The sequence below is a fragment of the Colletotrichum jinshuiense genome, chromosome 8 (genome assembly GCF_051148585.1).
Source record: "Colletotrichum jinshuiense chromosome 8, complete sequence".
Taxonomy (NCBI): Eukaryota; Fungi; Ascomycota; class Sordariomycetes; order Glomerellales; family Glomerellaceae; genus Colletotrichum; species Colletotrichum jinshuiense.
In genome coordinates, this window is record NC_139315.1 from 373,650 (window position 1) to 386,800 (window position 13,151).

Sequence of the window (13,151 nt, forward strand, 5' to 3'; positions counted from 1 at the left end):
TGGAGACAGGAGAATTCAGCAAGTCCTTTCGCACAGCCAACGGAGCGCCATTGATTTTGGGCATCAAGAAGTTTCCTTTCATTTGGGGCGAGCAAAGGCGAGTTAGCGAAACCTATGGTATACCGCGGGCGACTTCGTATACCGATACGATGTGGGCTGTGCCAGGGTCATGGTCGTATTCACTCTCGACGAAGGCGTTTTGGGACAACTGCGTCGCCAAATATGGCGCACAGTGTCTCAAGGCGCCAAAGATGCTCACGTTAACGATGTTCTCTGGGGATCAAGATGATCCCTACCCTTATCCAAGAAGTGCTTCGGCGAGATGGGTGAACGACTTTGTCCCTCTGCCGGCCCACCCAGAGTCGTTGAGAAACGTGGCGAGGCAACTACAGGCACGGCGACTGAAGTACAAAAGGATGCGTCCGTGGTTCGCGGATACGTACGCGATGTGGCAGATGACACCCTGGAGCATCATGTCGTGCCGGACGGGTCTCTCCCGCCTCAAGGACAGTCTGCTGATTCGGAAGAACGATCGGCACGAGGCCGATGCACAGAGACTAGCCGAAGTATGGACATTTCCGTTGCAAATCATGTTTTCTCACGAGGGCATCCTGCTTCACCACACCCCAGGTAAATTCACAAACACCATAAATGAAGTCAGTGTCACGTTGTGGTTCTGGCGAGCCCTGGGCTTTCTCCTCATGGCGGCGCTACCGGCGCGCGGGGAGAGAACAACACCAATCAAACAGCCGGCCCGGTCGTCAGTGAACCCGTGGACTCTTCAAAACGCAATGGGTTTACGAAATTCTCAGAAGGAGATGGCTGAGACGATCATAAAACGGGCATATGACCAGAGGTGGAGGTACCCAGAGTTTAATGTGCCGTCGAGACATTGTCATGAAAATCCCGACCGCGTACGTATGCTTCGGAATGGCTTCATCAGTCTGGCAGAGATGACGTTCGATCAAGCCATGATCTTCTGCATAGAGCCCGCTGGACTGTCCCAGGCCTTTAGAGATGAGTGCGACAATTTGAGAGCACAACTTGAAGACGACCGAGATAACGACTATGCCTCGTGGCTGAACTTCGGTTTCGAGATGCCGCCCTACCCTGGACGGACACAGAATGACACCGTTCTCGGCCTGCTTGAGATACGCGCCGATGCCAGCAGGGGCTGGATTGAAAGGAACCCGGCACCCGAGGAGCAGGTTCGAGAGAGGTTTCATGGCGAGGACGTAAATGGATTCGTCGGAAACGAACCCCTGCCGACTTTTGCACTAAATAGTATCGCCGGGTCGACGAGGATACATGGTGAACGCCCCCATCGACATCAGATTCCCTACTTCACAATCGCTGAGCTTTACGACTACGCCGATAAGATTGGCGATGCTCTTGTTCTGGTTGAAGAGGGATTCGATCTGGATGTTTACAGGCGGTCGGCCGTATGTCGTGCACTTGGGATAGAGCAAGATCAACTTCTACCATTAACAATACGCAAATACTATGGGAGACAGTTGGCCAAAGATTCAGTGAAACGGCTTTACCAGTCCGAATTCCCTGCCTTGGCCATAGGAAGGGTGGTGCGGATAATGAGGGAAGAGGATGTTGCCCAAGGCTATGGCAGAGATAGCCACCCCCTGTGGATATGCATGCAACGAACGGTCTTCGATATTTCTTGTAAGGTTGGTCCCTGAGTCACTCGGCTTTCAACGAGAAGATATGCTAACAGCGAGGAGGTCTGGGTTGCGCGTCAGAGCCAAAGCTGGCTCAACTGCTGGCGAGTGTCCCGGGAGGAGACCCTTCCCGCAAGTTGTTACAAGAAGGTTATAATGTTGCCGAAATCAGGGAATCTCTCAAGCCATGGAGAGTTGGCATCATCGCTCGCAAGCCGGCTCAAATCGCAGACCCGCATTCGATCAGGACATTCACGACCAGGTCCCTCCGGCGGCATGAGTTCAAGGAGACGGGAATGTATGTTTCGATTGAGGGTAAGGTTTACAATATCACAGGTAAGTTAAGGTAGCAGGAGTGACAATTGCGAAAAAACGCTTACACTTTTCAAGACTATGCCGAGTTACATCCTGGTGGACTTCGGGTATTGGCTGAGAATGCTGGACGAGACGTCACCAGTCTTTTCAAAGATCATCACAAGGATAACTATAATCTCATTTTGGAGAGGTTGCAAGAGTTCTATATTGGAAATCTGGTCGGATTGCGATACGAATTGCAAGAAGATGGGCTAGGGGAATTAAACAACAAGGGGCTCGTGCTTCCACACGAGATCAGATACGGTCGTCACATCTACTCGGTCAAAGGTGGGTTTGGTTATCAGTACCAGGCACCATTTCAAGATCCATGGACTTGCGTGCTAACAAATATGTCATTCGCAGCTCTTCAAGAATCAGATGAATATGAAAAGTACTCGGAACTTGTAGAAATGTTGACTCCGTATTTGGGCACTGATGCTACTCAGCCTCTCAAAGCGGAAACAGACGATGACGGCCCTCTCATACAATTTGCTCGCCTCAGGGGCTACATTGTAGCAACTATTGAGAAGCCCGCAGGGAACTTTCCGGAGATTGAGCCGGGTGAACTGAGAAAGTTTGACGGAAAAGGAGACGAACTTGAAGGATGGCAGAATGATTCTTTCGTTGCATCGAATGGCATGGTGTATGATTTGACGGGTAAAGTTTCTCCTCGCATTTGGCTTTCGGTTGGTGGGAACGACGAAGCTTAGTCATTCGCTAACCAGGCAGTGAACAGCCGCTATGCGATACGGATCACTCAACCCCAACTACGCCAAATTCAAACCTTTCCTCGGGGGCATCGTTACCGATAAGCAATTAATATTTTATTTGCACACTCAGTGTGGAGATCGAATCTGTGCAAAATTGGTCGACAAACGACGGGCGGGAGGAATTGGGTCTTTGACAAATTGGGACCCAAAGAGAAGGATACCCAGTGAGTTTCGTATCATTTTGTTGCTTGGCGGAGTTATTATTAACCGAATCTTTTCCAGGCAGTTACAAGCTCCCCATTTGGATGAATAGCCCAAGAAAAGCCAAACTGCCCCCAGCCAGCGACGAGATTGCCCCTCATCTACGCACTATACAAGATACCAAGAAGCTTTTGAAAGATGAGGATTTTGAGAAGGAAGAAATTTTTAAGCCTGCACCTCCACTCAAAGAAACCAATAGGCTGATTTCCACTCTTACATACAAGAATGATTACGGATCCAACAAATCGTCCAAGGGTAACACAATCTCTCAACGAGAGCATATGCCCAGTCTGATTTCACCTTCTTTGATATTTCCAACGACAGAATCATCCCAGAGCATGGTTTCGGACTTTAGACGTCGAATAAACGAGACTAAGATATGGAAGAGGAGAATGAAACACCCGAGAACGGCTAGTTCAGATGGCACGAACCTAGCAGGAGGGATGGCGCCCCAACCTAAGTCAACGGGCTGTATGCTCAACTTGTGTCAGATCAACATGCCGGAAGACCAGGGAGATGCCAACCTAGAGGCAGATACTAGAGCAGAAGGGAATACTACGGCTCTAATACATCTCAAGAAGAGAAAGTTCCAATTCAGCGGCAAGGATGGAATCAGCAAGAAAAAACGGCATTGAGGCCATTTAGATACCGCAAAATCTCCTGTGTTGGTTTGATTTAAATTTCTATTTGCTTGAATTGGTTGCCATGAGAATCTCCGTCAAGAAGTATTTCTAGTTGACTTTTGGCACCACACCGATTCATTCCTGTTACCTACGCCTAATTTCTAAAAGGAGAAACATGATTCGTTTGTAACAGGGAGCAGGAAGGTCTACTCAATCTATTCAACCCTCTTATACCAAACGAGCGGTTCGTCTCCTCCTTCAAGCCTGACACCAATCCCGAGATGCGCAACTGTTCCATGGATGTCAACCTTAAACTCTACCGGTATGCAAAATGAAGGAATGCCACTTTGGTGGACGTCTTTACCCCCCAAGTAGCCACGAGCAACCCAGTAGTTGCCCGATATGTGCTCGAGGTAGACTATGGGTTTGAGATACGCGAAAGTTGAGCCACCGATGCCCAGAACCCTGAGCTGGCATTTCTTGTTGGCCCCTGTCTCGTTGGCCTCTGGGCAGTCGAGGACCACTTTCAGAGTTCCATAACCAGGGTCGTAGAACTGGCCGATATGATCTGAGATGGGGAGTGTAGGTAGCAGAGGTGGATCTGGCAAGGAAGGATAAATTTCTTTGACGCAATTCTTGAGATACTTGAATTGCTCTTCTGCGTCAGATTTGTATCTATTGAGTGTCAGCTCGATCCGGTCTGCAACCCCTATTTCACAACCACTCACTTTTTGTTAAGGTCATATCTCTTAGCCGCAGGAACACCTAAGTGCTCCCACAAAATGTGGTGGGCAATAACCATGGGCGCACGAGAGTCTGAGTTTGAGAAAACGGCCACAGCTAGCTGCTTGGACGGGATCATGATCATCATGGAGATGAACATGGTGACTTGGCCGGTGTGAAAGTAAATTTGCTCGCCCTCGAACACAGATCCTTGCCAACCAAGAGCGTAAGTGACGGGCCCAGTGTACGGAGGGTTTGACACAGCCACAAAATTGCGCGGTGTCTTGAGCTCTTGATGTGCTGTTTTGGAAATAGGCTCCGCTTCTGTCATCATAACACGAAGGTACTTGGCGTAATCAAGAACAGTCGAGATGATAGAACCTGCACCTTCTTCGCTAGATGACGGCTCATGGGGAAACTCAATGTACTCGTCCTGAACAGCGTCATAGAAATATTCGTTGGCAAGCTGTAACCCGCTACTCTCAGCGTCTTGAAGAGAGAAATAGGTCTCATTCATTCCCATCGGCGCCCAGAGGTGCTCACGGAAGAAATCGCCAAGCCATGACCCAGTGAGCACCTCAATGAGATAACCCAGGACGGCGAACATTTTATTGCAGTACAGAAACTTCGTCCGGGGCTCAGCGGCCAGAGGTAAATGTCTCAGTAGGCGGACTGTCTCGCGAATTGTATCTACTGACGCCAAGTCATGGCGTGGGTAGCCCGTCCTGTGACTGAGGGCATCCTCGAGGGTGATGTGCGCCGTTGCCCAGTCATCACTGAGGACAAAATCATCACGAAGGATGCTGGACACTGGGGTCTTCCATGTGATGCCGGAATACATAGATGAATTTGCGGTAGCATTATCCACGAGAAGGGAGAGACCGGCGGCCGTGAATGACTTGGTGGTGCTGCCGGTGTAGAAGAGGGTGTGTGGGGTCATTTGGGTAGAATTGAGGACTGCGTAGCCATAGCCCTAGAAACAAACGAATTAAATTTGAACTTCCAATACCAGAGGTAATTGATGTCAGGCTCGGGGATGATTCAGACCCATCGCTCCACGCGCCGCCCGCGGTGGAACGACGTTAATGTTTCCGATAGACGCCGATTGCCAATCAGTCCACTGTCGGGAGAATGAATGTGAGGAAGAAGTCATGAAGTGAAGACTAACCTTTGCCCAAGTCTTGTTCCCATCAACAATGGCAACAGCCAAACCAGGTGTGTGCCATTCCTTCAAAATCCTCTCGATGTACGTGTCTAGGTCCGGCGAGACGACGTTGGGGTCCCCATTTCGCAATTGACCATCATCGTGGAGTGGATGCTGTACCACACCTTCTGCGAAAGCAAGGCCAGTCAAGAACGTGGACAACGAATGTACTATTAGCTTCGTGGTCTTCATTGCGCCTTGATCGCGTTAGGATTTCATCAACATCCAGTTGATTTTTAGAAGCAGGTTCACTTTGATCAATTTATCGATGATGATGGATGACGTGAGTCCCTCCCCTGTCAATTTTTGCGTGCGAGCCTTCGTTTTGAGTCACCCCTTCGGCTTACTGTGCCGCAGACAACGGCGAAGATGAATCCCGTGCAATCAACTAGCGCTGTTTAGGAAGGTGATTGCAGCATCGAATAATCGGCGTAAACCACTGAACATGCACCGCGCAACCATCAGGTAGTACATTTACTCGTTTAGGCTTGAACCCAACCCCAAGTTTAACACCCGTATCATGCTATCGTAAGTTACTCAAAAACATTCCCTGGAAATCTCTCTGACTTCAATCCGCAATATACACGAGCCTAGCCAACTAAAACTGTGATTATAATATTGCTCCTAGGTCATCAAGAAGTCCATCAACATAATTTAAACGAAGGTAACCCAGTGTAGAGTTCATTTCTTTCAAAGCCGCCTTGCATATCTCCCGTTGGTGCTCATTAGACCTTTTGTGTTTTCTCACCAGGCTCAATGGCCATGTCAGAAGGTAATCAGAGGCGGCGTTGCCTCCATTATCAGATCCTTCTTGTCTCCTTCGATCATCAACTAAAAATTGTATGCTGTCGCATATCAATCTTAAAAGAGCATCAATCGCACCATTGGCCATGATTCGGGCGCTTTTGGCGGTATCCGTGTACAAATCGGGCGAAACCACCGTTAAGTACTGTTTGTCGTTTCCGAATTCAAGGATCAGAGAACAAAGAATGACGACATCGGAATAGAAAATAACGAGGGCTGCATAGTACATTGATCGAAAGCAGCCCATCCAGCGACTTGCGTATGTTACTGAAGCGGAAGAGTTTCGAGCTGCGAGGGTGCAGGGCTTCCAGTCCTGAGGCAAGGAAGCCTCCCACGCATTAATTTTTTCCTGAGACTGCAGAGCCTTAGAAAGAGTATATGATGCTCTTAGGAGCAATGAATTCGAGGAACAAGCTTCAGGCCGTGATTGCTTTGGTGTTGATAGTATGTCTCGTACGTCGCAATGAAGTCGAATAACCATATTAACAGTTTGTCGAGCCACGAAACTGTGTTGGTAATCTCCGGATTGATCCCAATTAAAGCGATGATTTAAACATCTGAAAGTCCGGCTGTGGGCAATTGCATGTATTTGCTAGCAGCCGAAGACAGTCAGCATGCCGCTTTCTTCCTAGCAGAGGACCCATAATCAAGAAATTGAACCAACTAATTGTGTAAGAACAAAAACGCGTAGTGAATGGCTCTGAGGCGACTCGAGAGACGCTCTACGTCTATATTGCAAGATCCTGTCGGCGGCAATGAGATGCATTCCTTGCGGACCATCAGCATTCCCGGTCAATTCCTGAGACAAAAGTAGATGGTTAGCTTTCGGGGGGGATCTCTCCAGGCACACCTGACGAGGTCTATCCTACATGAAAAATATTGAGAAGAAGTACGGCAGCTAATATGTTGTCGTGGAGTTTATTTCCCATGTCTGAATGTAATGCCCCCCGAATAGATCGCAAGGTGGACCCGTAAGCATGGAACGCTTGATAATAAAAACGCATCGACTTGGAGTGATAGTACATGGTCAGATATGCCACTGAATGTATTGCCAACTTCAGACATGAATCTTCCGGATCAGAGAGATAAAGAGCTGGTAAGAAGTCAAAGTGACCTGGGTGAAATCCTGGTTGAGCAGGGATCACCTGCTGCGTCATGAAGAATTGGACTGATTCGGCTTCCCAGTCAGGTTCAAGACATTGAGCTCTCAAACTGACTCTTTCAATGTTGTTGTTCTGCCTGAGGGACTGGTAGTCGAGGGGACTAAGAGACCGCAGCCTTTTGTCGTCTTTACCGAATAACACTTGGTGAATAAATGGCATCCCGGTGACATCCGAGGTTGAAGGCGCGGCAGACCTCTGCAGCACTTCTTCTCGGTGTTGATCCTCCCGAAACCTATTTTCTGGCAAGATGGTTGATGCATTATGTCCACTTTGGAATCGAAAAGCAAAAGGTCTACTGTAGCCAGGACACGGTACGCCATGCACATCACATCGCCGGCATCCAGGTCTTGCTTCGTCACACTAGTCTAATGTGAGCCAAGTTTTTACTGTGAACCTACTTCGCAATTCTTCATGGTCTCATACCTTGAGTTTCCGTCTCCTGCAAGTCAAACAACCAGTGGCGCGTTTTCCCGGGTGGACCATAATTCAGCCGGCGGTGTTGGAATGAATGAAAAGGCCACAGAAGGATTCCTTGAGACCTGTTAAATTTTAGACTAATCAAAGTAGTGACAATATCCGGATCGGGTTAACCTTTGCGAGGTCTTGCCGGTAGAGGAAAGGCGCAAGTGCGCGTCATCGATTAACTACACTAACCTGTCCATCTGTGTTCGCGACGCTACTGCCGGGCGGGTGCTTAGTCGCTCATGGTAGCACCAAAGACTTGCAGTAGCAATCCCCGCATGTTTGGGCCCCAAAGGGGGCAACTTGAATGCAACGGGCCTAATTATGATTCCGGTGCTCCGGTCACGAGATTGCCTCGGTCCCAGGTTCAGATTGGGTCCGTTGTGACGAGCATTTAAAATATAGTATTGCCTATACCTCTAGACTAAAGTTCCTTCAATTTCAGTGCGAGGATGTGGCCTCCTCTGGAGAAGCAGTCTGGTGCTTCACCCGATGTGTAAGCCAGTCAAGGGTAAATTGAAGCACTTCTTCATGGCAAGTGTCGTTGAGGAGTTCATGAAAGCCATGCTCGAATAAACGCAGTGACTTGTCAAATGCCGAGGTTTTTTGAAAAAGGGCTTCACTCTGGCGACAAGACGTATATTTGTCGTCCGATCCATGATAGACCAGCGTTTGAACAATCCAGTGGCTGAGTCTCCCCCACAATGTTTCCGCCACCATTAATGCTGTATCTATCTCCGGGCTGCCAACGGCGATATCTTCACAACTGCTGTTTCCGCTGCCTAGCTCTTGCTCTTGCTTCTACATAAATAACACTACTGTTATTAGTATCTACCGCAACACTCGCTCTGTTAGCACAGACCCTGCTGTCGGATATCTAACCATAACAACGAGCTACCTACGCCTTGAAGTGTACGACTGATCACCGGACGCCTACCAGACCTAAAAGATTGCCTATGAAACTAATAGTAACTGTTTTTGAATATCGACCTCAGCTACCTGTCAGCAGAAACATCGCTGTCGAATATCTGACAGTTACACAATTGTGCGTGCCAATAGCGGCAATATAACCTATTACCTTATCTAGTATTGAGAAACCTAGAAAACAAGAAATTGCAGGCTTAAAACACCATCCTCATCTTAAGTTTATCCTTCTTGATGATCTCGTCTTTTTTATTCATAAGTTCTTCCATGTCCCACGGGCAGCTGACATACCTTCCGCCTAGCCACTCCCTGCGCTCAGCCGCCAACCATGTAATTGTATCACCAGCTATATCCGGACGATGAGGCAATGCGTTCCTTATAATCTCAGGCGTATGCTCAGTGATCTTTGTCTTAATTGCACCCGGATTCACGCAAAATGTTAAAAGTCCTTGATCGCTGTATTCCAACTGCAAGGACTCAGTCCACCTTAGCATCGCAAGCTTTGAACTTCGATAACTCCCGCTCCCGGGACGAGCGCTTAATGCGCCTGACGAAGCTACATTAATCATTATGCCCAAACCGTCCATGGCAGCACGAGTTGAAAGTTGCATGGGAAGGAATGTGCGCGCCATGTTGAAGAGCCCGCGGATGTTGACTTCCCATGTTCGCCAATATAATTCTGGGTCTGAATCGAGAATCGGCCTATTTGTTTCCATGTAGGCCGCGTTGTTGACGAGAACATCCAGACGTCCACTAAAGCCCTGTGACACAGTATCATGCATTGCTTGAACGCTCTCCTGCTTCGCAATGTCAACTGTGCAGCTTAGCACTTTGGGCTCTGGGCGACCGGATTGCGCTGCGATCAACTTTAACTTATTAACAAGGTCGTCTGAAACGCCATGTAGATCGGCTAATGCGATTGCAGACGCTCCGGCACGAGCGAAAGCTGTAGCTGTGGCATAGCCGACTCCATTCTCCCAAGCAGCGCCTGTGATCAAAACATGCTTGCCAGATAGGTCCAGCTTCAACGGGGAAATGTAGTCGTAGGTCGTGGAGTGTGTTGTGTTTGTAAAGTAGCCGCCTGAAATGTCTGCTTTGGTAGACATTGTTGAATTGAATGGCTTGGGGGAAAAATGGCGAGAGAAAGATAGGAATGTGTTGGCTGTTGTGTTTGATTAAAGCTAAGCTTGGCTTGGTCTCCTGTGCTTTTTATTTCGAACATACTTTCCTAATTGTGTAAGGGCAGAAACCGATGTCGGGCATAATACCTAAAACGTTGCCAAGCTCATGACGCCAGTGACATCATCGTTAGGATAGGCCAAGAGTCAAAGCTCTGCTTGGATTACGGGAAGTTTTGCCTAACCTAGTACAACAAGGAAGTTACGTACGCGACACGGATTTCGCTAGCTAAATACGAAAAATCCGAGCATCTCAGACATGTACCCGATGTTCCTCCGAATTACCCTACCTGTGTTGAAGTTAGGCTGATATAGCATGGTCAAATTGAAGGGCAAATGGCACGATGCTCACAAATTCCTTAACTGTAAGCAGGGTGTGGGTACGGCCTTCCGTTAGCAAAGTCTAACCTCTCGTGGGGGCATGAGAACCTCTGCTCGCACACCTCTGATTGGTTAATCTCCTAACGAAGGGAGAGGCTGGGCCCCTCCTCGCACCAGCCACGCCCGCAGCCACAGCGTTCTTTCCTAACCATTCCCCATTTTCTGCCTTGTGATTGGTCGCTCGTTCCGCTCTTGCTATTGGTTAGAAAGAAAATCAATGGCCATGGGTTGGATGTCTCCGTTTGTAGGTGGGTCTCTCCTTCATATATTGCTTATTCTGTCCCCTAGGCTACATCCTGGCAGCCTTTCTCTCTAACCAATAGAGAGGCGGAATGGGCGACTAATCACAGAGCTGAGGAGGAAGTCTCGCGGGCGAAAACATATCCTTTCCTAACGGAAGGCATAGATACTAAAGCGTCTTTTTGGGCTGCGGAATGGCCGGAAGTGATCTCGAACTTAAACACAAGACTTACGAACTAAATCCTGGAATACTCCCTGCTTTGTATTCGCACTAACCTTTCACACCGTGCAATAGAACCATGCATAGGCCGTCATTCTACCAATTGGTTACCAAGATTCGGTGACAGAAGATAGACATTTTGCTTTCCATCACTCCCAAAAAGCGTGCAAGATTTGGCAATACAACGTCTCTTTCTTTAACACCACGAGTCGCAGCCCAATCACGGAGTAGGGGAAAAAACCAAAAGGGGGGTAAGAAGTTTCCTGTTTTCCCTTTTATTAGGCAACCCAACTCTTCAAAGAATTTTTCTTTGCCCAACTTTTTCTTTCCTCGTAGTGAGAATAGCCCTTCTGTTCAGTTCAAGGGGTTTCGTTCTTTCATATCTTTTAATGCTACTTTGCGTCTGTTCCCATCTCAAATTAACATATTTCCGGCCGTAGATTTTCAACATGGACGAAAAGCCAGATCCAACTGTCGACCACTTTGACGAAGAGGGATTGCCCGATGGAGATTCTATGACCCTCCTAAAGTCCCTCGCATAGTTTTGCAAAGTCACGATAACATGTTTGAGCCTTTGCCTCGCCATCTTGCTTTACGGCTACGATATTGTCATAGTTAGTTCCATATCGGCAGTACCAAGCTTGCAGTGAGTTCTCTCGGATGAAACAACACTCTTAAACTGCCGGTTTTCTAACGGGTTCATTTCTATAGGAGAGAGTTCGGGCAAGTCCTTGATGGAAAACCGATATTGCCTTCTTCACGGCTGGGCGCTTGGAAGGCTGCCACGCCAATTGGGATGGTTCTTGGAGCAATTGTGGCGGCCCAAATCCAAGACTGTTTGTCGCATGCCCGAGGCTACTCGTACTACGCGGCAGAATAGTGTGAAATAGACGGCTTGTCTTATTAACTATGGATCGGGGGCGAAGGTCTATTTGTACTTCGCCTGGGACCATCGTTGTGGGGCGAATTGGTCGGCCCGGATAAGTGGGTCTCTGCGGCAGGCTGCGCAAGGCTGCCCGGAAGGGTTGCGGCATCACGACACTGTTTCAAACGACAAACTTCGTTGTTATGTGGCAACATTGGTATTACTGCCGGCATCGCTGTTTGCTTTGTTTCCAGCCTCGCATCTGAGAAGAACACTCGACGTGGCGTATACCTGCTTGGCAAGATTTTGGAGGGTGTTGGGCTCGGCACACTTATCTGCACAACGCAGACCTTGATATCCGAAATCACTCCCCTCTGTCTCCGCAGTGCTGTAATCGCCCTCATTCCGATCTTCAATTTGCTCGGCCAACTCGTCGGCGCTGCAGCTGTGTTTGATTTGATCGGCACTGACGGGTCAAAGAGCTATACCATAGCTGTCGCCACGCAGTGGGCGTTCTCTGCGGCTCTCCTCCTTGTTATCTTCTTTGTCCCCGAAAGTCCGACCTTCCTGATCCGCCGTGGAAGGCTAAATGAGGCAAGAGAGGCACAACAACGCCTGTACCCGAGCGATCTTGTGCCGTCAGCTATGTCGCAACTAATCGATACTATCGCCCACGAAAACGAAGCAAACGGCGGAAGTCAAGCAACCTTTCGACAATGCTTTACGGGCACTAACTTTAGACGCACATGGATCATCATCTTTGCGTACAACATTCCTCAGTTTTTCGGCATCACTCTTTTGTCGAATGCTAGCTATTTCCTACAGACGGTCGGCATGGATGCTGGTAACTCACTGATGCTTCTCCTTGTCGGGATAGGACTTGGTATTCTGTCCAATATTTTCGGCGTGGGACTCATGGGTTATTTCCAAAGGAGATCTTTACTCCTCGTCTCGATGCCAACTTCTGCAGTCCTATGGGCTTCTCTAGGAATAGCCGGGTGCTTTGAAGGTTTAGTCACAATTTGGTAAGTCGCAACGTTGGATGATTGAAAAGATAGCATTTTCTCACTGGAGTACTAGGTATGTTGGCGGCTGCATGACGGCCATATTGTTTGTCTGTGGCTGCAGCGCGTGGCCAACATCGGTAGTCCTCGCTTCGGAAACATCGTCACTTCAGTTGCGTGGTGTGTCTCAGAGCATTGGTTGGCTATCGCAGGGTCTCGTTTCCGGCGTGATGAGCGTAGTTCTGCCTTATATATTCAATCCCGACGAGGGAAACCTCCGTGGGAAGACAGGTTTTTTGATTTCAGGATTGTGCTTGATCGCATTTGCAGGATGCTGGCTTTTTGTTCCGGAGATGAAAGGA

The 13,151-nt window shown here is 48.6% G+C and overlaps 3 protein-coding genes across 3 annotated transcripts; 1 reads left to right on the forward strand and 2 right to left on the reverse strand.

Annotated features, from left to right (window-relative positions):
• Positions 1-149: 149 nt before the first annotated feature.
• Positions 150-2,737, forward strand: EsH8_VIII_000105 (cytochrome b5-like heme/steroid binding domain-containing protein; the record flags this gene model as incomplete). Its single annotated transcript, XM_083269147.1, has 4 exons — positions 150-1,442; positions 1,730-2,009; positions 2,064-2,315; positions 2,391-2,737. The coding sequence occupies 4 exons, from the start codon at positions 150-152 to the stop codon at positions 2,735-2,737; spliced, it is 2,172 nt and encodes a 723-aa protein (XP_083128915.1).
• Positions 2,738-3,836: 1,099 nt separating this feature from the next.
• On the reverse strand, positions 3,837-5,284 carry EsH8_VIII_000106 (serine hydrolase domain-containing protein; the record flags this gene model as incomplete). The annotated part of the gene is made up of 2 exons (XM_083269148.1): positions 3,837-4,296; positions 4,350-5,284. The coding sequence occupies 2 exons, from the start codon at positions 5,282-5,284 to the stop codon at positions 3,837-3,839; spliced, it is 1,395 nt and encodes a 464-aa protein (XP_083128916.1).
• Positions 5,285-9,098: 3,814 nt separating this feature from the next.
• EsH8_VIII_000107 (SDR family NAD(P)-dependent oxidoreductase) lies at positions 9,099-10,007 on the reverse strand (the record flags this gene model as incomplete). Its single annotated transcript, XM_083269149.1, has 1 exon — positions 9,099-10,007. One exon carries the CDS (start codon positions 10,005-10,007, stop codon positions 9,099-9,101), a length of 909 nt encoding a protein of 302 aa, XP_083128917.1.
• Between the last annotated feature and the right edge of the window lie 3,144 nt (positions 10,008-13,151).